Source organism: Bison bison, unplaced genomic scaffold (assembly GCF_000754665.1).
Source record: "Bison bison bison isolate TAMUID 2011002044 unplaced genomic scaffold, Bison_UMD1.0 scf7180017849866, whole genome shotgun sequence".
Lineage (NCBI taxonomy): Eukaryota > Metazoa > Chordata > Mammalia > Artiodactyla > Bovidae > Bison > Bison bison.
Window position 1 is genome coordinate 143,992 of NW_011480439.1, and position 24,923 is coordinate 168,914.

At 49.3% G+C, this 24,923-nt stretch overlaps 1 protein-coding gene across 1 annotated transcript in view; it reads left to right on the forward strand.

Annotated features, from left to right (window-relative positions):
- Window positions 1-24,923, forward strand: part of HTT (huntingtin) — a 113,987-nt gene that overhangs the window by 4,445 nt on the left and 84,619 nt on the right. Inside the window, 8 exon segments of the mRNA XM_010848065.1 lie at window positions 7,018-7,138; window positions 9,906-9,965; window positions 10,344-10,423; window positions 12,264-12,402; window positions 16,669-16,810; window positions 17,494-17,672; window positions 21,182-21,386; window positions 22,532-22,579. Coding sequence (XP_010846367.1) covers window positions 7,018-7,138; window positions 9,906-9,965; window positions 10,344-10,423; window positions 12,264-12,402; window positions 16,669-16,810; window positions 17,494-17,672; window positions 21,182-21,386; window positions 22,532-22,579 — 974 coding nt within the window.

Sequence of the window (24,923 nt, forward strand, 5' to 3'; positions counted from 1 at the left end):
AGCAGAAGAACTGTACAAAAAAGATCTTCACGACCCAGATAATCACGATGGTGTGATCACTCACCTAGAGCCAGATATCCTGGAATGTGAAGTCAAGTGGGCCTTAGAAAGCATCACTACGAACAAAGCTAGTGGAGGTGATAGAATTCCAGTTGAGCTATTTCAGATCCTGAAAGATGATGCTGTGAAAGTGCTGCATTCGATATGCCAGCAAATTTGAACAACTCAGCAGTGGCCACAGGAGTGAAAAAGGTCAGTTTTCATTCCAATCCCAAAGAAAGGCAATGCCAAAGAATGCTCAAACTACCGCACAAATGCACTCATCTCACACGCTAGTAAAGTAATGCTCAAAATTCTCCAAGCCAGGCTTCAGCAATACGTGAACTGTGAACTTCCAGATATTCAAGCTAGTTTTAGAAAAGGCAGAGGAACCAGAGACCAAATTGCCAACATCTGCTGGATCATGGGAAAAGCAAGAGAGTTCCAGAAAAACATCTATTTCTGCTTTATTGACTATGCCAAAGCCTTTGACTGTGTGGATCACAATAAACTGTGGAAAATTCTGAGAGATGGGAATACCAGACCACCTGACCTGCCTCTTGAGAAATATGTATGCAGGTCAGGAAGCAACAGTTAGAACTGGACACTGAACAACAGACTGGTTCCAAATAGGAAAAGGAGTACATCAAGGCTGTATATTGTCACCCTGCTTATTTAACTTCTATGCAGAGTACATCATGACAAACGCTGGGCTGGAAGAAACACAAGCTGGAATCAAGACTGCCAGGGGAAATATCAATAACCTCAGATATGCAGATGACACCACCCTTATGGCAGAAAGTGAAGAGGAACTAAAAAGCCTCTTGATGAAGGTGAAAGAGGAGAGTGAAAAAGTTGGCTTAAAGCTCAACATTCAGAAAACGAAGATCATGGCATCTGGTCCCATCACTTCATGGGAAATAGATGGGGCAACAGTGGAAACAGTGTCAGACTTTATTTTTGGGGGCTCCAAAATCACTGCAGATGGTGACTGCAGCCATGAAATTAAAAGACGCTTACTCCTTGGAAGAAAAGTTATGACCAACCTAGACAACATATTGAAAAGCAGAGACATTACTTTGCCAACAAAGGTCCGTCTAGTCAAGGCTATGGTTTTTCCACTGGTCATGTATGGATGTGAGAGTTGAACTGTGAAGAAAGCTGAGTGCTGAAGAATTGATGCTTTTGAACTGTGGTGTTGGAGAAGACTCTTGAGAGTCCCTTGGACTGCAAGGAGATCCAACCAGTCCATTCTGAAGGAGATCAGCCCTGGGATTTCTTTGGAAGGAATGATGCTAAAGCTGAAACTCCAGTACTTTGGCCACCTCATGCGAAGAGTTGACTCACTGGAAAAGACTCTGATGCTGGGAGGGATTGGGGGCAGGAGGAGAAGGGGACGACAGAGGATGAGATGGCTGGATGGCATCACTGACTCGATGGACGTGAGTCTGAGTGAACTCCGGGAGTTGGTGATAGACAGGGAGGCCTAGCGTGCTGCGATTCATGGAGTCGCGAAGAGTCGGACACGACTGAGCGACTGAACTGAACTGAACTGTAGAGAATAGTACTAATGAAAAGTAGGGGAAAAGGTTTGGATTCTGTCTCCACTCCGTATAAGCCAGGTGGCTTCAGACAAGGCTCACTTCTCGGAGTCCCTGTGGCCTCGTCTTTGATGTGTAAACGCAGTGTTCAGGGCTCTTGTGGGAGGAGCGACACCTGTGAGATGCTGCCGAGAGCTGCGTGAAAGTGCCCGTGAGCTCCTGCGAGGCAGAAACCCGTCCCCTGGTGGTGCATGCTGTCCTGCACACTGCCTTAGTCTTGTTTGAACGCCTGGCAGACCCCCGGGGCCTGCTGCTGCCCTAGCACAGCTGCGCTCACCTGACTTCCAGCATCCGGGTCTCAGGAAGCAGCACCTCACACTGAAAGCTTATGGACCCAGAAAATAGACCTGTTCCATTCTGAGTGCCTCATGCCTTATGCTTAGTTTGTTTCTTGATAATTCCCAATGGAATTGATGGAATGTTGGCTTAGATTCACATGTGTGTGTGAGTGTGTGAGAGTGAGTGTGTGTGTGTGTGAGTGTGTGAGTGTGAGTGTGTGTGTGTTCAGTTGCTCAGTCATGTCTGACTCTTTGCGACCCCGTGGACTGCAGCCCACCAGGCTCCTCTCATCCATGTGATTTTGCAGGCAGGAATCCTGGAGTAGATGCCATTTCCCTCCTCCAGTGGGTCTTCCCCACGCAGGAATCGAACCTGCCTCTCTCGTGTCTTCTGCAGTGGCAGGCAGAGCCTTTACCACTAGCACCACCTGGGGAGTACGCTGAGATATGTTAAGACTGGTTTCTGCTTCAGTTTGCCATCGTAAATCATGGTGATAGCTGTTAATAGTTCCTACATTCGCGTGTCTCTTGTGTTCATACGGAGTAATGCTAATGGTCTTCATGCTGCTTGTTCTGTGTAGGATCATATTGATGGGATAGTTTTTGGACCCAGAGAGGCTGTCTTTGGTCGCATCATATCAGAGAACGTGTTTGTTTAAGATGCTCTCCATACTTTTCAAAAAGTTTGGATTGTAGCGCTGAAGTGGCTCTTCTGTTTACATACAGGGGTTCGGGAGGTCTGGGTGGCTGGCACTTCCTGTGGCCTGTCCTCTGCTGTAGCTGGTCTCTGGCACGTCTCTTAGCTTCTGTGAGGTACTGACGGTGTCTCTCGCAGGTTGTTTCAGGCAGCTGCTCGAGTCCTTGAGGTGTGTTGTGACTCAGCCTGCTTCAGCTCTGAATTTGGTGGTCTCTCCTGCTGCTTCCTAGATACGCACGAACATCAGAATCACCCAGATAATTTGTTGGAAATACAGGAACGAAGATAACCTCACTGCCCTCTTTCCCCAGCACTCTTCGTGTTTTCTGTCCACTGGAGGGTGAGGATTCATTTTTAACTAGTTTCCTTTTGGGAGGAACTCGACATCCTCGTCTGAACAAGTGTACTTGATAAGGTGATTGGGTAAAAATAAGTGTACAGGAATCTATAGATTTCCCATTCCCATATATTAGCGTAAATGTGTTAGAAAATATAATGCTTCAAGAATCAATTCCTAGTAGCACCAGCATATAATATTTCAAGGAATTGATGAGAGATACGCAGAAACTATGGAAGGACTGTATGGACTTCCCTGAAAGGGATGGGTGACTACTGCCCTTTCCACATGGGGACAGTTCCTTATCATAAAGTTAAACTTTCTCTAAATTAATTCACAAATTTAAAATGAGCTTGATGAGAATTCTAGTAGAAATATTTTTGAACTTGTTCATCTGCAAGAATAAATACATTGGTTTTAACAAGGAAAATCTGAAACCATCAGTAATTGGTGAGACCTGGTGTTCATGACATTAAAATAGCTGTTAGACATTAAAGAAGGTTCAGAATAGGAAGTGGGAAAGTGTATGTGTGTATGTGCAGATACGAATTTACGATAAAGGTAACGTATTAATGTGGAAATGATGGATTACTGAACCAGTTCACTGTTTAGGGGAATATTCTTCATGTTGCAGGCAAACATAAATGCCAGATTAATTACCTGAGTGTACGAGAGCGAAATCATTACTCCAAAAAGAACATTTAAGCTTAGTCTGAGGAATGCTTACAATATAAAGGAAAAAAGTGTTTTATCTAGAATACAGTTCAGTATGTCAAAATCTACTTTAAACTGAAACTTAAATGCAACTTGGGGCAAGTTTTGATGGCATATGTGTCAAAGGTTTACTGGCTTCTGTAGAGAGATTGTAAATCAGTCAGAAAAAGGCTGTCTTTCTAATAGGAAAACTGGGAAAACTGTGAATGGGCAGTGTGGAAAAGAAGAAATGTAACTGAGCCGGTAACCGTAATAGCTAGCACTTATTTTATGCTTCCTGCGGAAAAATGTTCAGATTTACTAGCAATCACTGGAATGAGGCTAAAACAAAAATCAGAACATTGCTTTTTTACTTGTTAAATTTGCAGACATTAAAAAATACTCAGGATTTTTTCAGAGATGATACAACTTTTTTAAAAGGCAACTTGGGGGATTTCACTGGCGGTCCAGGGGCTAAGACTTTGTGCTGCCGACGCAGGGGGCCCAGGTTCGATTCCTGGTCAGGGAACTAGATCCCGTGTGCCGCAGCTGAGACCCTGCACAGCCAAATAAATAAATATTAAACAAAAGGAAAGACAGTTTGGCCTGTTTGATTGAGGCATTTCGATTTGGGGGTTTCTCCTTAGGAGAGTGTCCAGTGACGCTGGTGTAGTGCTGGTCAGCCCATGAAACAGTGAAAGAGAATCTTCATGGCTTACCTGCAGGGGGATTGAAACACTCGGTACGTTTATGGAAAGAAGTATTAGTTAACTTTATTAAAGATGATTTATAGATCTGTGAATAGATGATATAATAATAATATAAAAATTAAATTTAAAAATTACGAAGGATTTTTGCTTCTGACTAAGATGGTTAGATGGCATCACCGACTCAATGGACATGAGTTTGAGCAGACTCTGGGAGAGAGTGGAGGACAGGGGAGCCTGGCATGCCACAGTCCATGGGGTCACAAAGAGTCAGACGTGACTGAGCGACTGAACGACGACAGGTTCATCATATCCCACAGAATGGGCGCATCTCCACGCTTCCTAGTTTGCCTTTCGTAGCCCAAGGCCACCATGGGGACGCTCCTCCCAGCTCCGAGCTTGCGGGCCCCGCCAGGCTCTGGGGTTGCAAAGACACGACTGAGTGACTTTCACTTTCACTTGATGGTAATATCAGCTTCCATCTGTTCAGGGCCAACATGATGAACCTCTTTCCATTGTCTTACTGTTAACCTATGTGAATCTTTACATTTAAAATGTATTTCTTATGGCAGCAAATATTGGGTTTTCTCATTTGATCAGAAAAATCTTCTACATTTCATGTCATTATTGATATAACTAGGTTTATTTTTTACTTTTTTGGCTTCAGCGGGTCTCAGCTGCAGCACACAGGGCTTAGCTGTCCTGCAACACGTGGGATCCTAGCTTCCTGACCAGGGGTTGAACCCATGTCCCCTGCATTAGAAGGCAGATTCTTAATCAATGAACCACCAGAAAAGTCCCTAAAGCTAGGTTTGAATCTGCAATCTGCCACTGTGCTGTGACTTCCCTGTTTGGCACATATGCTCTTTAATTGCCCTTTTCTCTGTTTCTGCCTTCTGGATTAAATATCGTTTGGGTCAGCTTCAGTTATTTGTCTCACTGTTGGTCATGTTTCCCTGCTTCTTGGGAAGCATTCCTGACCATTTCTGATCAGATGCCAGACCTTATAACTTCTATCTTTTTGGGTGCTATACACTTTGCAATTCTGACGTTCCTGAAGCTTGCCCCGGAATGCAGCTGTGTTGCTCTGAAGGACTAGGGCCGTCCTGGGTTCTGCCTGCAGGCAGGATCAGAACAGCGTCTCACCTAGGGCTGAGCTTAGTCAGCTCTGTTGTGAAGGCAAAGCCTTCTGAGCAGCCGACCCAAGGCGCCAGAAGGATGAGGTTTCCCTCTAGCTGGAAAAGCAGGAGCTCTTCCCGCACTTGGAGTTTCAGCACCTGCTCCCTCCAGCCCCTTCAGCTGACTCTACCCGCAGCCCCAGGCCACTGTCTGCAGCAAGACTCAGCTGAGACCTGAGGGCCCCGCGCATCTCGGGGTCTCTCTGTGCAGCTCGCCCCTCTCTGGTCATCCCCCAGTGGACCCAGCCACCCTGCCTCCTGAGGCCATCAGCTCTGTCTCCCCGTCTCAGCAGCCGTGGGCTCTCCCGGGTCCCCCTCTTCATGTCCTCACTGGGAAACCTCCTCCAGGCAGTCATCTGGGGAAATCCTGAGGCTCGTCGCGTTAGCTCTCCATTTATCCAGAGATGCCTAGTACCTGATGCCTTGAAACCACAGTTACATGCGTTTTATCCATTATCAACTGCTTTAGGCAGGAAGGCAAACCCTGTCCTTGTCACTTATTTTGTTGTTCAATCGCTAAGTCGTCTGACTCTTTGTGACCCCATGGACTGCAGCACGCCAGGCTCCCCTGTCCCCTGATTTAGTTATTGGAGAGTGTCTTAAAGAGCATGGTTAGAAGTAGTGTATAAACGTACTTTTTTTCTTTTTTAAAAATTGGGGTAGGATGGGCGCACGACACCGTGAGTCTGGTTTGGTTCGCTTGTATGATGCGCCGCGGCAGCCAGCACCTCTGTCGTGTCGTTGGCATTCCTTTTTGTGTGTTGAGAGCAGTAAAGAGCTACTCTCTTAGCAACTGTGAAGTTTAAAATGCAGTATTGCTGACTGCAGTCACTAAGCTGTGCGTCAGAGCTCCAGGTTATCTCCTAGTTACAAGTAAGCCTGCTTTTTCAGCTGTGAATTTTATGGAATCTCTGAACAAGTATTTCTGTCTCCTTCTCTCTCTCTTTTTTAAAGATTACTTAATTACTTATTTTTGGCCGTGCTGGGTCTCCCTTCCTTCTCGGGCTTTCTCTTGTTGCAGCAGGCGGGGCCCGTCCGGCTGTGGTGCGCGGGCTGCTCTTGTTGCAGTGCTCAGGCTCAGTATTGTGGTGCCTGGGCTTAGCTGTCCCCGCAGCATGTGGGAGCCTCCCAGTCTTCCCACACCAGGGAGCGAACTCGTGTCCCCTGCATTGGCAGGCGACTCAACCACTGGACCACCACGGAAGCCCCCAAATAAAATATTTCTGATGAAAATTTTGTGTCTGAATTCAGATGTGCGGTAAAAAAGATTGTTCTATAGCACACTAATTTCTTCATGTTGATTACATGTTGAAGTAATATTTTTGATACATTGGGTTAAATGTAATATATTATTAAAATGAATTTTACTTGTATGTCTAACATCCTTTTTCTGTTCCAGAACCCCACATAGGATACCAGAAACTTAACTGCGTTTCATCGTCATGTCTTCTCTTGGCTGTGACAGTCTTTCTTCTGTTTTCACTTAGAAATTCTCCAGAATTTCAGAAACTTTTGGGCATCGCTATGGAACTTTTTCTGCTGTGCAGTGACGACGCGGAGTCAGATGTCAGGATGGTGGCTGACGAATGCCTCAACAAGGTCATAAAAGTAAGAGCCCTCTGGACGGTGTTCTCTGAGATGCGGTCACTATGGCTAAGAGGAGAAACTGTAACTTGGCGTTCTTCTCTTCTGAGCAGCAGGGTCCTGTAGGGCGGCTGCACTTTTTAATCTAATAGTGTGTGGTTTGGAGGCACTCTAGTGTCTGCCAGGGTGCTGCCTGTACCTGCCCACTCAGAGGGCACGGGTTTCCTCTCATGCCTGCGCAGGGCGTAGGTCAGGGATGGGCGCTGACGGTGACCACTGGGGACCCTTGGACCGAGTGTCACGCTGCTGAGAAACTGCGAGGCCCCGAGACGGCAAGGGGACGGACAGTGGGGTCTGCTGTTGATGTCTTTGTCCCCCAAGTCCTGGGTCAGGCAGGACTGTTCACAGGGAAGGATGTGCCTTCTCTGGTCGCTTGGCTGGCATTCTGGCTGGAGTTGGTTTGAGATAGGAGATAGGAGTTCCCAGAAAAAGTTGGTGAAGCCAGAAAGCCAGAGCCGCCTGGGTGGGAGGTGAGGTGAGGAGCGCGGGAAATGCCTGTCCTCTTTGCTCAGGCTTTCCCGGTGCAGAGTCTGAGATCCCTGTAGCTTTAATCTACTTTTCCCTTTTCCTGTTTTTTGATGTTATTGAAGATGAAGTGCTTCTTTCATAATTCTTACTGCCTTGGAAAACGGCCCTTGTTTTTCTCATTCTGCCCTTCTCCTCGTTTGTATCCCCAGCCATCCTGGGGGTTCCGCTGACATTGTGCTCCTGCCTTCAGATAATGCAGTCTCAGATGGGAAGCATGTTTGTACGGAAATGGCTGAACGCATGGTGTAAGCTCTGAGTTCTGGGAGATGTTGGCAGCTCATCACTGCAGTCTAGAGGCGGAGGTGATTTCTGTCTGGGGAGGCAGAGGAGGCTCCCTGGAGGTGGTGGCAATTAGGTGAATGAAAAGATTTAGGACCTTCTCTTTTTTTGGCTTGCTGTGCGGCATGCGCAGTCTTGGTTTCCCCAACCAGGGATTGAACCCGTGCCCCACTTGAACCCGTGCCCCACTGCAGTGGGAGCAAGGCGTGCTCTAGGGACGTCCCATAGGACCTTCTTTACCCTTGCAGACTCACAGGGGAGGGGGACTCTGCCAGAGAACGGGAGATGTTGAGGATCAGTTCAAGGGGTTTGTACTTTATTTGGTAGAGAATGAAGAAAGGGAAGAGCTCTCGAAGATTTGCAACCAGGTAGTTCAAGTAGCCTGGTGGTGCCTTGTAGCCTGCCTTGGACAGGAGAGAGGCTGTGTGCCCGGAATCCGGAGGGAGGCTAAGTGTCCAGGGAAGAGAGGGGGCCCCTGAACCAGTAGGAGGTGCTGGGGTTCGAGTGAGGAGCAGGGGTGGGACTGTCACGGGCTGGCCCTGGCGGCTTGTGTCCCCGGTGTGGGGGTGGGGACGGGAGCAGGGAGGGTCGGGGGCATATTAGCATCGCCGGTGACTGTGAGCGCCTATTCACTGGTATTTCACAGCTTTGGAGTGTACTTTTCTCTTGTAATAAAATACATTTGACATTAGCTTATAAAACATTTATAAAGTGAAACAAAACTCGGATATGCCTTTTAGTTTTACTGGCCAAGCAGTGTTTTACTATATACTTGTCCGTTTTGATGTGCTTGTTTAGGGGATTGTAGTACAAACTGAAACAGTAGCGTTAGAATTTTAAAATATCCGAGGCATTATTCAGAACCTCCCAGAATGTGACCCTGTTTTGATTTTCAAGCTCGCTGAGCCTCTGTGAGCTTTGCAAAGACCAGTTGGTCTACAGATGTCACATGCTTATATCATAGGAAAGGCAGAGGGCTTTTTGTGGAGGCTTGGGTACGTCTCCCCTAGCTTCTTCCAGCTTCATTACGTCTTCCTTGCTTCTTGTGACCAGGCTGTTGGCACTGCCGTTTCGGAGGAGCGGGCTCTCAGGGCTGAGAGTGGGGCACAGAGGCCTTTCCGTCTTGGGAGCCATCTCCAGCATGGACTCTGTCCCTACTGGTGGTTGCCATCAGCCATTATTGCTGGGTTGAAGTTGCCCGTGTGGCTGTTTTTTGGTTTGACTTGTAATCGAGCAACAGGGGTAGGGCTCTGAGGAGCTTGTGGTTCCAGCAGATTCGTGTGTCGCTGGGGCCCTGAGGTGGGGAGCACCCGTGCATCATGGGAGGACCAGACCTTTGGGAAGGATGCAGCTTCTGCGTGGAGAGGAGTGTCCCCATGCCAGAATCAGGGCTTTGACCTTGGGTATCTGCCTCCTGCCCCGCTGGCTCTGCAGACTCCAGGGCATTGCTTATGTTGGATCATCATTAAAAATGATGATTAAAGAATGTGCTTTAATGATTAAAAATGATTAAAGGATGTACTTTAATTGAACATAAGAGCTTTAGAGTGAATTTGAACTATCTGCCATTTAATTTTGATATTATGTAGTATTCGATTGTAATGAACATTCTTTTCCTTCCTTTTTAAATATTATAGTGAATGACCTGTGTCTAGTTGGTAGCTGCCTGCATACATATACTTCTTTCTTAATGAACAAGTCTTCAATCTAGTTGCTATTATATTCTCCTTTGCGTCCAAATTGAACTTTTAGTTGCCCTTTGGATTTCTTTAGAGCTGCTCTGTTGCTGCGTTCAGTCGCCCAGTGGTGTGCGACTGTGGCCCCGTGGACCGCAGCACGCCCGCTCCCCTGCCCTTCACCGCCACTCTCAGAACTGCTGGTAGACTGTGCCTTCCGTGAGCAGATCTCTTGTGTTTTCTTGTAGGCTTTGATGGATTCTAATCTTCCGAGGTTGCAGCTAGAACTCTATAAGGAAATTAAAAAGGTAGGTTTTTGTTTTTCATTATTGAGGAAAGTCTGTTGATCCCCTGTATTGAGCAGTGTATGAAAATTTCTTTTACTTGAGAAGTAAAAATGTTAGAAGGAAACAAATGCTGTTTGGTAAAGTAGACTCTGTTGTTTTACTTTTCCTCAGGAAGTTGCTCCTCATTATTTGTTAAATGAGATGGGACTTAAAATGGTAGTTTTAAGAGAAAAATCTTTATAATTTCATCCCATTAAACCTTAAAATGTCAAAAGCAGGTGCAGGCTTGAACGGCCTTTTCTCTAGAGATGGGAGCGGGCGGCGAGAGGCGCTTTTGTGTGTTTGAGGTCCTGCAGTCTGCGGCTCCTCCGCGTAACTCTCTGCTCTTCACTCCGTCAGAATGGCGCCCCTCGGAGCCTGCGCGCTGCCCTCTGGAGGTTTGCCGAGCTGGCTCACCTGGTCCGGCCTCAGAAATGCAGGTGAAGTGGACGCTTTGGGTCATCGCTGTTACTGCTGTTTTGGTCGGGGGCCAGCTCCCGTGGCCTCTTCCCGTCTCGGCTCAAAAGCCGTCTCTGGAGGTCTTCCCCGACGCCACTGTCTGAAGCCGTCCACCTCTTCCGGTCCTGCTGCAGTGCATGTCCGCTTCCTTTCCCTCACAGCAGCCATGGCTCTGAAACGCTGTCTCACATTGGTTCGTTTTCTGCCCACCCTCCCCCAAGGGACGCAGGAGCCGAGTCCCAGCACAGCAGGGCGTCCCTGTCGGGCCCTGCTGTGGCCCAGCCCCGCTGACGGGGTCTGCCCGGGGCTTGCCGAGGAGATGCTTGTCGGCGGACGCAGAGTGCGCGCCGCCTCACTGCTGCTCACCGTAGGGACTACAGAAAACTGTCTTTGTCTATCACGTGGGTTAGAAATAGACACTGTGAAGAAAGTTTTGACTGATTGAAACAATTGTATCTTTTTCTTTAATTCATTAGTTTATTTTGATTGAAGGATAATTTCCTTACAATGTTGCAGTGGTTTTTGCCACATGTCGACATGAATCACCCATGGTGAACGTGTCCCCCCATCCTGAACCCCACTCCCACCTCCCTCCCCACCCATCCCGTGGGTTGTCCCAGAGCACCAGCTTTGAGCGCCCTGCTTCACGCACCGAGCTTGCACTGTTCACATGTTTCACATGTGGTAATGTACATGTTTCAGCTATACACGATTCTCTCAGATCATCCCACCCTCGCCTTCTCCCATGTAGTCCAAAAGTCTGTTCTTTACATCTGTGTCTCTCTTTCTTAATGGATTGAAAACCAAAGGAAGGACCACCGTTTTAACTCCTTTCTCGTCTCTGTGACCGGCAAGATGTGCTGACGTCCATGGATACCTTGGCTCTGTCCCTGTGGGACTGGTGGCGTGGCAGAAACCCTCTCCTTTGACACCAATGATCTGTCCCACGGGGTCAGAGTGTGATACGAATCTTACACGATGTGGACATACAGTCACCAGGGGAATCCCTCCATGTAACCTCGCTCCTTTACTGTCCGTAGTTTGGAAACTTCTTATTAATATATGTCTGAAGCAATGCATCCCAGGTTTTCCACATAGAAGCCAAAGAGACCTTAAAATCTATGATTGGGTCATGCCATTCCCTTACTTGAACTTGCCACTCATTTCCCACAGCTGTTCAGATAAGTCCAGACTCCGTACAAGGCCCAGGGAGACCTGGCCCCAGAGCCCCCGTCCCCGCAGACACTGTTGACTCACTGACCCCCTTGGCTTCTCTGGAAAGTTGAGCGTGTGTTGTTGTGATGTCTGGCATGCTCTCCCCTTGGGCCATCTCTTTCTCGGAGGGCCCGTCTCCCTCCCTGTGCAGTGCCAGGGGAGCCGCTGCTTGCTGCCTGTCTCTGCCTCTAGAGGGCGCCCTGCCTGCGCCCAGCGCGCCTGTCCTGGGACTGCTCCTCTCCAGGCCCGCACTGCCCGCTGCTCTCTCGGGCCTGGGGCTTCTCACCAAGGCCTTATTCAGTGGGAATGCTTAGAAAAAAACTGTGCAGTCCTCCCTATTTAAGAAAGCTCCATTCTCATTTCTTAGTGCTTTCTTTCTGTTATTTTCTAATTTAAAATCTGACTGTTTTAATAGCTGTAATAATTTACTGCAGAGAATTTTAAAAACAAGCTATTGATTCATCTGCACTGAGTCTTCCCGCTGAGGTTTGTTTATTTTCCAGGAAGGACTCTGGCATATAAAAACTAACAGGTACTGAGCTGACCACTCGTGTTTCTCATTAAGGTAGACTTGGAAGAGTAACAGGTGTTCCTCTCCCACCGCAGGCCGTACTTGGTGAACTTGTTGCCTTGCCTGACACGCACAAGCAAGAGACCTGAGGAGTCTGTTCAGGAGACGTTGGCGGCAGCGATCCCTAAAATTATGGCTTCTTTTTGCAACTTTGCGAACGACAATGAGATTAAGGTATGAGCGTTGCCTCAAGCCACAAGCGTGTGAATGAGTCTTAGTGGGAGTCGCCCTTTTGTACAGACAGGCATTTGAGAGTGCTTCATAATTTGGATTATAATTCTTTGAATTCTTGAAGGCACACAAACGGCCTCTTTCCCCTTCTGCCTTCTCACTGTGGGGTGAAAAGTTGAGCAGGGAGACAGTTTATAGAAGCAAATTCAAAAGGCATTTTGCCAGAGCAGACTGGTTTTGGTGTCCAGGCTTGACTGCCTAGCCTGATTGAAGCCAGCGGCGGTCCCTGAACTGCAGGCGGAGCCGGCACCCCGACGGCGTCCTCTGAGTGTGAGTGCCCGCGGCTGGGGCGCCGCTCAGCCTCCTGTTTGTTTGCGCCCCTGCTGGCAGTCTTCATCCCCTCTCTCGGGTCCTGTTCAGAGTGTCCGGGCACACGCCCTGAGGGTTGCCAAGAGTCCTGGCCTTCTCCTCTTAGTGGGCCAGTCCTGTGCCAGAGTTTCTCTGGGTACTTCCCTCTACATTTCTAAATCACATGCTTACATTGCAGGTTTTGGGGGTTTTATGTATATGTTTCACAGTGGGGAAGGTGTGTTTAGCGCTAACCTTTCTCCCATCTTCCACCACAGTGATGTAAGTGTTCGGTGTGTATGTTACTGTGCCTGAGTGGTGGTCACAGCTAGTCCTGTGCTGTGCTGTGCTTGTGCTTGTTTCTTTGTATAGCGTTTCGCTATTTCTGGAGTCAGCAGTTGCCTCTTTTTCGTGTGCTTATTACTCTCTGGCGCTCCCCACCTTGTCACACCTTCTCCTGGCGCTGTGAGCGTGTCTCTGCACTTGTGCGCACGAAGGCTGGTTGACCGGACCTGGTTCTTCCCCTGGCCGTTGTGGGTCCTCCAGCCGCTGCTGCAGCAGCCTGGTAGGGCTCCCTGGGCCTGTCTTACAGCATCTTGGCCCCCCAGCAGAAGCCTGCTTGCCAGCTGCCGGGTGCCCATCTCTCTAGGCTTACTGCTAGAGAGGGGCTGTGTGGACAGTCTCAGTGGTCAGAAGGCAGACTTTTCCTCAGTTCCTCTCTTTTCTCGGTGCTGGCGTCCGTCCTCCGCTCTGGCGGCCTCTCCGGGATCCCGCCTCTGCAGGAGATGGGGAGCGGTGCCCATGTCCCAGGAGCAGCCCGGCATGCAGCTGTCTGTCCCCACGGCCCAGGCCACGCTCACGGGTCTCTGGCGCCCCCGCACCCGAGCTCTCCGTAGCACTCCGTGGCTGGGCTTGCTTTGGGTGGTGGCTTTCGGTCCTTCTCCCCAGCTCCTAAACAGGCTCGTGTAGGAGCACCTCTCTGGGGACCGCTCACTCAGTTTCCTCGTTTGCCGTCTAGCTTCCGCATTTGCGAATGCCTCTCGTCTGCCGTTGTCCCCGTCCTGTTCTTTTTACCCTTGTGAGTTCATGCATGTGACACCTTGTGCCCAGGTTCCTGTGGGTTGTCTGGGTGGTAGAAGTCCACGGTTCTGACCAGCAGGTTTGATCAGAAGCTTCCTGACAGGAGCCCTGTTGTGTTAGGTGTGGAGACTCTCTAGCTTTTCTTTGGCTGATGTGGAATGAAGACACAGCACGTGGGCGACACATGCCTCCTCAGCTAGGGGCCACAAAGCGAGCCTGTGCTTGCGGCCGCCGCCCAGGTCTGCACGTGCAACGTTAGCGGCACCCAGGGGCCTCTCCCAGCCTCTCCCTGTCTGCGTTCCCTCCTTCCTCTCCAGGGCTGGTCACACTGACCTGGCGTCTAATGCCAGGGGGTCTGTCTTTAAGTTGTAGCCGTGGAGAACCTTACGGTATGTAAGTATGTAAGTCGCAGCGTGTGAGCCGTAGCTGTGAGGACCTTGTGGCATGTAAGTTACAGTATGTAAGTCGCAGCATGTGACCGTAGCCGTGAGGACCTTGTGGCGTGTAAGTTACAGTATGTAAGTCGCAGCATGTGACCGTAGCCGTGAGGACCTTGGGGCATGTAAGTTACAGTATGTAAGTCACAGCGTGTGACCGTAGCCGTGAGGACCTTGTGGCGTGTAAGTTACAGTATGTAAGTCACAGCGTGTGAGCCGTAGCCGTGAGGACCTTGCAGCGTGTAAGTTACAGTACGTAAGTCGCAGCGTGTGAGCCGTAGCCATGAGGACCTTGGGGCATGTACTCTCAGTCTGGTCTCTTCTGCGCAGCACTAAACTTGTGAGAGTCTTGCCTGTCGCCGTGTGTCACTAGATCTTGCGGTTTTGGAGCTGCGAGCGTTCCCTTGGGTGAGTGTGATGCAGCCGGCCCTTTTACTGCTCTGGACCCTGGACTGGGGGTCGCCTGAAGTGCTGATGTCCCGAATGCTGCCGCGCCGTGCTCGTGCGGGTCTCCTGGAGCACAGGTTGTGACACCTGGAACGGCAGCTGTCGGGTGTGAGGGTGGATGTTGCCACTTCGGCAGACACCGCAGAGCTGTGCCAAGTGCTGGGCAGTGCACAGCTTGTCACCGCTGGCACGGGTGATCCTGGCAGCTCCCTGTACCGCCGGACTGGAACGGTCGTGCTTTTCAGTGACGTCGTCTGCCGAGTACACTCTGCTGCCGCATTTGGTTGAATTCCTGTTTCCATTCCCTGAAGTGCTCTTGACTCCAAAGTGGAATGGTTTTTGTGTCTCTTTTCTTTTGAAGTGCTCTAAATACATGTCCTGTCGGTGTTTAGAAGAGTGGAACTATCTTACCCTACCATCTATTATGCTTCCTCCTCCTCATGAGAAGACCTTTAAGGACAGTGCGGGGACCTCCCACCAGCTGCCTTTAAAAGGCTTTCTCAGGACTGTGGCATTTGGACCCAAGAACGCCCCCTGGAGCTCGCAGATTCAATTTTATTATTATTCCAAACTTGAGGTTCAACGTGGGCTGACTCATCATAGTAATGTTTAGTTTTCATTCTGCTTAGAAGTTTGCACTAGTCAGAATGAGTCTTGACTTACTGTTTCCAAGATGATGTATGTGTGTGATCTCACTGAAAGGAGTTCTTTAAGATGCTCTCTGTTTGGAGCTAAGAGTGTGTCAGAAATAAGTTGAGCGGTTTCTCTCCAGGTGTTGTCTCTGAGGAGAAACTGTTGGCCATGGTCTCCTGGGGGTGTCATGTGGCTGGGGGTCTGGTCCTCCCCTCTCTGGTTCCAGAGCTCTGATCTGTGAATTCACAGAGTGTCAGTGATCCCTGAGAGCCAGTTAGTGCTAGCCACACTGTTAGGAGAAGCTCGCTTACAAGTCGGATGCTGCTCTGCTAAGTTGTGCTGGTTTGCTGACAGGCAGACCTTCCCCGGTGGCGTCTGCGTATCTCTGACTGCTCAGCCGCGCTCTGCACGCACCCAGCAGTAACAGGGCCAGGTCACTGCTCAGAGTGATGGGGATAGATGTTCTTAAGTAGCATGGTCACCAAGCTCATGCAGCTGCGTAGTCACCCCCTTTCATTCTTTGGATATTTTTGTGAAGACTTAAATGGCCATCGCTAGAAGTATAGCACTGTGTCCTTTGGAGGCACGGTAACAAAGTCTCCTTCTCTGATTTCTTAGGAAGATAACTTTGAGTGTGTGGTCTCAGTTCAGCCGTATTGCACGTTTCCAGACCTGAGAGTGTCTCTTAGTGGCTTTAGCAGCAAGTTGACAAGCTGTCATTTAGGCATTCTCCTCCTGGACTTCATTATTTGTTGATTTTTTTTTTTAATTGCATTCATTTTACACAGCACTACTCACTCACCCTGGGCTTCCCACATGGCTCAGTGGTAAAGAATCTGCCTGCAACGCAGGAAACATGAGTTTGATCCCTGGATCGGGAAGATCCCCTGGAGAGGGAAATGGCAACCCACTCCAGTGTTCTTGTCTGCAGAATCCCATAGACAGAGGAGCCTGGCGGGCTATAGTCCATGGGGTTGCAAAGAGTCAGACACAGCTCAGCAACTAAACAACAGTAAAAACTCACTGACCCTGGCCGTAGGCCTTGCGGGGACATGTTTTGTAGAAATGAAGGCTTTCACTCTCATATAGGGACGTAGATGCTAAGCAGGGCCCTCCTTGCAGTTCATAAAGAAGTGAAGAGTCTGCACACACATATAGCTCTGAGGTATCCCACACTTGAAGGGTTTCCATTTGGCTCTGGAAAAGTCTCAAGTGGTTAATGCTTTATACTTTGCGAGAACTTGGAGCAGGTCATGCTTCTCTGAAATATGTGCTGAGTTTCCCCGAGCCTCATCTTCCGCCCACTTGGGTTTGGCTTCCACAGGTTCTGTTGAAGGCTTTCATCGCGAACCTGAAGTCCAGCTCCCCAACTGTGCGGCGGACAGCAGCGGGCTCGGTGGTCAGCATCTGCCAGCACTCCAGGAGGACGCAGTACTTTTACAGCTGGCTGCTCAGCGTGCTCCTAGGTGAGGCCCGACCGGCCAGTGCCTCGCCCCGGGGTGTGGGGGCCCCTGGCAGCTTCCCGAGATAGGCCTTTGAAATTCTTTTACGGTCAGGCAGCCCCTCCTCAGCTTCCTGACGGGGTCCTTCAGCCTGGCTGATGGGGAAGTGTACAGGCGTGCCCGAGGGGGTGGCGTGAGGCCTGGGGAAGCCTCTCCCCGCCCTCCTCCCTGGGGCAGCAGCGTGGATGCGCCGGCCCAACGAGAGCCAGTGGGGTGGGGTGGGAGCCTTCCCGGGACTGGCCTTCCAGGCCGCACGCCTCACGGCCTCTGTGCAGGCCCTGGATGCAGGGAGCCCGAGCCGCAGGCCGTCTTGACGGCTGTAGGCCTGCTGACCAGGCCTCCCGCCTGGGGGCGGTGGTGGGAATCGGTCCCGGCAGGTGGCGCGGGCAGCACCTGGGCAGCGGATGCAAGAGAGCTGCCTGGTTTCCCCTCGCTGTGCGGGGCCTTGCTGAGCCGAGGGGCCAAGTGTCTCCCCCAGCGGCGCCCCTGGGTCTCTGCTCGAGGCCGTGTGCTTTTCTGTAGTGATGCTCGTGCCATCTGTGTCCCCCCAGCCTCAGGGTGCCTCTTGGGTCTCTTCCTGTTAGCAGAGGGCGCCATGGGCTCCCAGCAGCGGGTCCGCTGTGACCGTCTCGCTGCTGCCTTTGTAGGTTTGCTGGTCCCCGTGGAGGGGGAGCACCCCACCCTCCTGATTCTCGGCGTCCTGCTCGCGCTGAGGTACTTGGTGCCCCTGCTGCAGCAGCAGGTCAAGGACACAAGCCTGAAAGGCAGCTTTGGGGTGACGCGGAAAGAGATGGAAGTCTCTCCCTCGACGGAGCAGCTCGTCCAGGTAGGCAGCCCCCGAGCTTCACTCCGATGCCTGTGCAGACAGGACCAGCGTTCAGAAACTCGGCTCCTTTGGAAGAGAAGCAGCGGAACCGAGAACAGAGAGTTAGGACTGTGCACTCTGGAGCTGGAGCTGCTGGCTCAGACCCTGGGTCATGACCCCAGGTCCTCGACCTTTGTATGGTGGGACAGCGGAGTAAAACAAAGGTGTTCTTACAAGCTTTCCAAGATGATTCCATAAGCCCCTTGGGGATGAATCCCAGCCTCGGTGTCACTTCATCCGCAGGTGTCTCACGTGGGGCCCTGTAGGTGAGGACTCTGTGTTTCTAATTTTAAGGGCAATGCCTTTGTCACACCTGAAGAAAAGAACATTTGCTTAGCATCAGATACCTACGCATCCCTGTCACTTTGTTCTTCTGCTCTTTGGAACCAGCATCCAAATGAGATTGGCTGTTAAGGATGTCCATCTCTTTGATCTCTTGGTCCCCTTCTAATTTCTCTTAGAGTTCATTTTTTGAAGAATCGGATCATCAGTCCTGTGGAACTCCTGGCAATCTTGTTTTTATTCCTTGACTCTCCACTGTGTGAGTTAACAGTTCTCTTTGCTGTCTGTATTTCCTGTAAACCAGTAACTGGAGTGAGACGCTTGTCAGAGTCAGTGCATGTTTTATAACATGCGTAATATCTGAGTTCAGTACTACCTGGACAGTATTTTAAAACAAATATTATTGGGGCTGCATACTCAGAATTTTTTTCTGATTTTTTTTTTTTTTTAAAGAGGCTTCTTAGTCAAATGTTTGGAGACCATTGGCCTCGTGGGGGAGGCAGGCAGGCTTTCACTAAATAGCACGGTGGGAGGGCTGGTGTTCTGTAGCGTGTGTGGTGCGGGGGCCGTGGACAGGCCGTTAATAGCTGATGATGCTTTGGGGAGAGTAGGCTTTGACCAGAGACAGGAAGTTGGGAGGAGAGAGCTTTGCGGACTGTGGCCTTCGCCAGGGCCACGGAGTGAGAGACTGAGTGTGTGGGCAAGGGCGAGCTGGCGAGCAGAGGCGTCCAGGCTCTCCCAGGTCAGCTGGGGTGCTGGGGGAAGATGCCGTGAGAGGTGTGCGGAAAGCTGTGCTGAACTAGGAGAACAGCAGTCCTGGGAGGCTAAGGGAAGGGCTGGGGAGGCGCTGTTTCATTGATTTCCGACTTCCTTGATAGTTACATTTCTTCAACGTGATTAAACGCTATGGCACCTTGTCACGTTAGCAAGCTAGGTGAGATTCTCTCTCAAACATATCTAATCTGTATTCTTTTGACTTATGGCCATTTTGAATTAAATTAATTTGATTAAGAACTTCAACTCAACTAATGTAGTTTGGCTAGGTATATTTAAATAGAATTTGAAGTAATCCTGGGCCTGGCTAAATTGGTAAGCAAGTCTGGGCAAAACACAGATATTTCTAGATATGCAAGAATTCATTTTGCTTTTAATGTACACTTTTTTTCTTTTTGTGTATGCTTTAAAAAAAAAAATTATTTGAAGATGCATTCTAGCAAAATGAGAAACAGATGCAAAAATCCCAAAGCCCTGAAACCTGGGAAACACAGCTAACCACGAATGTGGTGGAAGCAGTTCTGAGATGACCGTGTGCAGTGGGCTGTTCAGATTCTTCATAGAGACGGGAGGTCCCAGGAGCTCCCTGCGGCCATTGTCATGACTAAGAGCTGGAACAAGGGAAGGTGCATGTGTGTATGTGTGTGTGTGTGTGTGAGGAGGAAAACCAGGAAGGTACAGCAGAGAAAACTGTTAGCAGTTTTGGAGCAAATTGTTGACTGATTTTAAGCAAGTATGAGACTATAATAATAGAGAATTCACTGAATTGTTATCCTTGGGACATTCTCTTTCAAGTGATACAGGACTAGTGATAGTGAAACAGTTCTCTCTTCTTGGGTCACAGTAATAGGCTTTGCAGTGAATGATGCTCAGTCGCTCAGTCGTGTCTGACTCTTTGCGACCCCATGGACTCCAGCACGCCAGGCTTCCCTGTCCTTCACCGTCTCCTGGAGTTTGCTCACTCATGTCCATTGAATCGGTGATACCATCCAACCCTCTCGTCCTCTGTCATCCCCTTCTCCTCCTGCCTTCAGTCTTTCTCAGCATCAGGGTCTTTTCTAATGAGTCAGCTCTTTGCATCAGGTAGCCAAAGTATTAGAGCTTCAGCTTCATAATCAGTCCTTCCAATGAATATTCAGGCTGATTTCCTTGAGGATGGACTGGTTTGATCTCTCCAGTGTCTGAGGGACTCTCAAGAGTCTTCTCCAACACCACAGTTCACAAGCATCAATTCTTCATGAATGAGGTTAATGTGCGCATTTTGAGGTACATACTGGTTTTTTAATTCAGTATTTAGACTCAACATCTAGGCAAAGCACACGTGATTTAAGAAGTTATATCTTAGTGTATAAATGCAGCCCTTAATAACACGAGAGCACTGACTATGCTTCAAAATTTGGGAGGAGGCAGATGAGGTCAGGGAGCATAGGGTATGCGTTTCCTCCATCCATGGACTAAGAAGTCAGGAGAGTCTTTGCTCAGAGCAGACAGGTCAGTAATCACAGCTTAAGCTTGTGAGCTGATTAGGGGTCACGGGCCAACTCCCAGCTCGTAGCAGGAGAGCAACCACAGACAGTATATGCTCGGCTGTGTTCCAGGAAAACTGTGTGCAGAATAGCTGGTGGCCAGGTTTGCCCGCAGACTGGGGGTCACAGACCTGTGACCTAGAGCTGGGAGGTGCCCATCAGAAGAAGCAGAGACATCAAATGAGTCAAAGACTTACCTTATACACTGCTATACTGTCGTTATAAAAAAATACGTATTCTATGATATCACAGGTAGGGCTGCCCAACTTAGCAAATAAAAATAGAGGGCACCAGTTACTTAAATTTCAAGTAAATCACCAGTAACCTTGTTGTGTAAGTAGGCTGGAAATCGCACAGCTCAGTGTTACACTTTGAAATTATTTATCTGAAATTTGCATTTAACTGGGCACTCTGTGTATTATCTGGCACCTCTAATGAAGAAGAAAGGGATAAGCCCATTACGCTCATGTACTGTGGCACAGTGTCACGTGTGGTGTGATGCCTTTAAAAGCTTTGGAAACCCTTTCTCAGTGCACTGTGGCCAGTGCTGTTTGCTTGGTTTGTGTGTCTGAGGAGCTGTGTGCACGGTGTGTTTGGGACTTGATTCTCCTTTCCTGGTCCCAGTGTAGGGAGATGGAGCTCTCCATTACCATGCTTCTCCTCTTGTGGAAGTGCTCTGCTTATTTCTAAGGAATTAATATAACCGTGAAAAAAGTCCCGGGACTTTAGAAAACCATGGAAGTGAATCATTACACTGGTAGAAGAGATAGAGAAGTGTTGAGGGGGAGAAGGCACACATTTTCACAACAGAAGACAAAAGCAAAAAGCCTGGAGGCTGGGACATTGTCAGGGCCATGGCTGGCAGTAACGCGGTGCTCCTGTTTCTAGGTGTACGAGTTGACCTTGCACTACACCCAGCACCAGGACCACAACGTCGTGACTGGGGCCCTGGAGCTGCTGCAGCAGCTCCTCCGAACCCCGCCGCCCGAGCTCCTGCGCGCGCTGACCACGGCGGGCGGCGTCCGGCAGCTCTCGGCCTCCAAGGATGAGCCCGGGGGCCGCAGTCGGAGCGGGAGCATCGTGGAGCTGATAGGTAGGGCGTTTGGACGGCCACTCTGGAGTCCACTCTGCCGTGACTCTGCACCCCTCCTGAAACTCGCGCCGGTGTTGGTGAGCCACGGGCGGCTGAGTTGCCTACGACACAGGTGTCGTCCTTCCTCCTGCACACAGGGACTGGGGGGTGCAGGCGGGTGAGGTGAGGCCAGCACGGATGCCTGGCTTCCTGACCTGGACTCGGCTGCCTCCACGTGGCAGTTCACCTGTCGGAGAGTGATGGCACTGGCGCTGTTTGCCCGTGACAGATCCTGGGGTCTTCCTGAGGCCCTCGAGGCCTTTGCTGCCCTCTGGGCTCCGCTCTGTGGTCCCGCCTGGTTCTAGGCAGCCCTCTGTCCCTCCTCCTCCTCCGGCCCCTTCTCCCTGCTTCGCTCTTTTTCCCTGTGCTTTTGGGCACTACGTGGCCCTGACCCCACCATATGCTGCTGCTGCAGATCCCCCTGCTTGACTTGGACTGGTCCCCGGGGAGCTAGAAGTCAGGGGTCCCTGAGTGGCAGCCTCTGGACCGGGTCTGGAGCAGTGGAGGCTTCTGGGCCTCTGCGGACCGGCCGCACCAGGCCTGGCGCGTGGGGTCTGCTCAGTGCAGCGCGGGCGAGGTGGCCTTCACCGTCAGTACTGACCAGGGAGGGCTGCGATGTCTGCCCGCGGCCTCGTGTGGTCACAGCGTCTGCCTGAGCCCCACGGAGAATCTGTCGCTGTGCCTGTCCACTGGGCTTTGTCCTGAGCTGTCCTTTCCCTATGGGTGCATGCCTGACAAAAATGATGGCTGTCCAGTGATCTAATTTCTAATGACTGTGTCTAATGAAAATGTCTATTTGATTATTGGTTGACCAAGTAATCTGGGTTTTCTAATGTTTTTAGTTTGGCTTTCTAAATGCACTTTGAGCTCTTTTGACGTTTTAGGTCACATCTTTAGAATTGTATTTTTGAGTGCTAATGTAATTTTCAAGTTATTGAAATTAAAGTTATGCAGTTTTTATGTTACAGGATGGTGGTTAAGCACCACCTGTAGAAATAACGTTCATGTATTTTCTAAAGTTGAATCCAGCTTGAAGATTTTCTGATTGTTTCTGGATCTCAGCCGCTTATACTGTATTCTCACCTGTCATTTTCTGTGACTTACAGCTGGAGGGGGTTCTTCATGCAGCCCTGTCCTTTCAAGAAAACAAAAAGGTGATTATTTCAGAAATGATTGTTTTGAATCTTCCTGCTTTTTCAGTATTTCTCTGATGCAGTTGGCTATGCCTGTGCCTCTTCTCAGCATGGTGATTGTGTGTATAAATGCAGCTGAAATCTGATAACCAGGCCCGAATAGTCCTGTTGGGTGGCTTCAGAAAGTTACTTGTGGATCAGAATTGGTTTATCGTAAATTTCTCTCTCTTTTTTGGGGGGGTGGAGGGCACACCGTGTGACTTCTGGGACCAGGGGTTGATCCCAAGCCCGGCAGTGAGAGTACTGAGTGCTCAGCACGGGACCTCCAGGGAAATTCCCTGTCATAAATTTCTCACGCTTTAGGTGAGGTGTCAGCAAACGTTTTCTGTGAAGGGCCAGGTGTAGCCCTTAGAGTCCTCTTTTTGCAGGGCTTCAGCTCTGTCCTGCGGAGAAGGCAATGGCACCCCACTCCAGTACTCTTGCCTGGAAAACCCCATGGATGGAGGAGCCTGGTGGGCTGCAGTCCATGGGGTCGCTAAGAGTTGGACACGACTGAGTGACTTCACTTTCACTTTTCACTTTCATGCTTTGGAGGAGGAAATGGCAACCCACTCCAGTGTTCTTGCCTGGAGAATCCCAGGGACAGGGGAGCCTGGTGGGCTGCCGTCTGTGGGGTCGCACAGAGTCGGACACGGCTGAAGCGACTCAGCAGCAGCAGCAGCAGCAGCAGCTGTGTCTTGTGGCAGGAAGGTAGGCACAGATGATGCGAAGCTGACGGGCACAGCTGCCTTCCAGCACAGCTTTATTTGGTTGCCAACTCCTGCTCCTGGGGGTGTTCTGTTTGCAAAGGCAGCTCATCATCCCAAAGAAACTTGTTTGGTATTAGTCAGGGATAATGTTTGGTTAATTATTTGGGCCTGGTTGTCATTTTTCAGCCATATTTACCTTTGTACTTACCCAAGTTTTCTGATATAATTATTTTTATTTAATCAAAGTTCTTCTGATATGGTCTGAAAGTTTTGGTACACATCATTTCTTACAGCACCAATCATTTTCTTCCTCTGCTCTAGATTTCCATAGAAAACTATTGCTGTTTTCTATTTTGAAATTCTAAAAGACTCCTTTTTTTTAAATTGACATAAAAAGCTAATTTTTTACATGTAACATGCTAGTCTGTTTCGTGTCTTGAGTGTTTAATTGAGGCAGCCTGATGCCTAATATTATTTGTAGTGTTGAGTGGGATCTTAATAGGAATAATATTCTAATCCTGGCTGGATTAGGTAAACGTTTCCTAGAATACTTGGAATTAACAATATTTGGGTCATCATATGGAGAAGGAAATGGCACTCCACTCCAGTATTCTTGCCTGGAGAATCCCCATGGACAGAGGAGCCTGGTGTGCTGTGGTCCATGGAGTTGCATGGAGTCAGACACGATTGAAGCGGTTTTGCACACATGCGTGCACGGATCATCATGATTTGGGATCCTTTCAAGTTTGAGATTTTGGGGAAAACCCTGAGATTTCTTGAAACCTGAAAGGCTTCTGTCAAAAGCTCATGTTTCTCTCCTTGGACTAGGAGGAGACTTAAGGCGTGTGACCAGATTTCCCTAGCACTTGCCTTGTTTCTTGTTCTCTTTCTGATGACAAGGCGATGACAGATTCAGGTTGCAATGTTTTCTGAGGGCTGGAATGTGGAATTTGTGCTCAGGCTCTTTTTTATTTTTGAGTGTTTTGCTGTTGTCCTGTAGAGCTGCAGTTGTCATACTTTGCTGTCGTAGCTGCAGGATCTTTCTTTTCAGGTGAAATACGCCAATATATGAGAGAGAGAGACAGAGCTGTTGGGTGTCAGATCAGGGTGAGGGTGGGGGGCGTGGCCTGGCCTTGCCCCCTTGTGGGGAGAACTCCTTGGAACAGATTTGCAGACTGCTGTTTGCAAGGACGGAGGCTGCTTTCGTTAACTCTGAATTCACAGGTTGCAGTGTTATCTGCTTTCTCAAGGTAAATCACTTGTTCTGTAATAAAGGGCTATGTTATTTATAGGTAAGCCAGGTTGCTGTGTTAGTTTCATCTAGATCTTGAGTTTCCTTTGCTTTTTCCTGGATGGGAGGAGGGCTTTAAAGTCACATCAGTGTAGATTTATGGAAGTATCACACCTGTGACTTAATCTTTGAAGAGGAGTGAAGTTAGAAATTGGAACTTGCCAGTAATTATTTTGATAGTGTCATTTAATGACATTTATATGTAAAGTAACCATAAGGATTTAATGATCCCACTTAAATCATGTTAAGACTGTTGTTTTCTTTTTTCCGTATTATAATTTGGAAACCATTGACTATAAAATGTATTTTTAGAATTTAGCTAAAG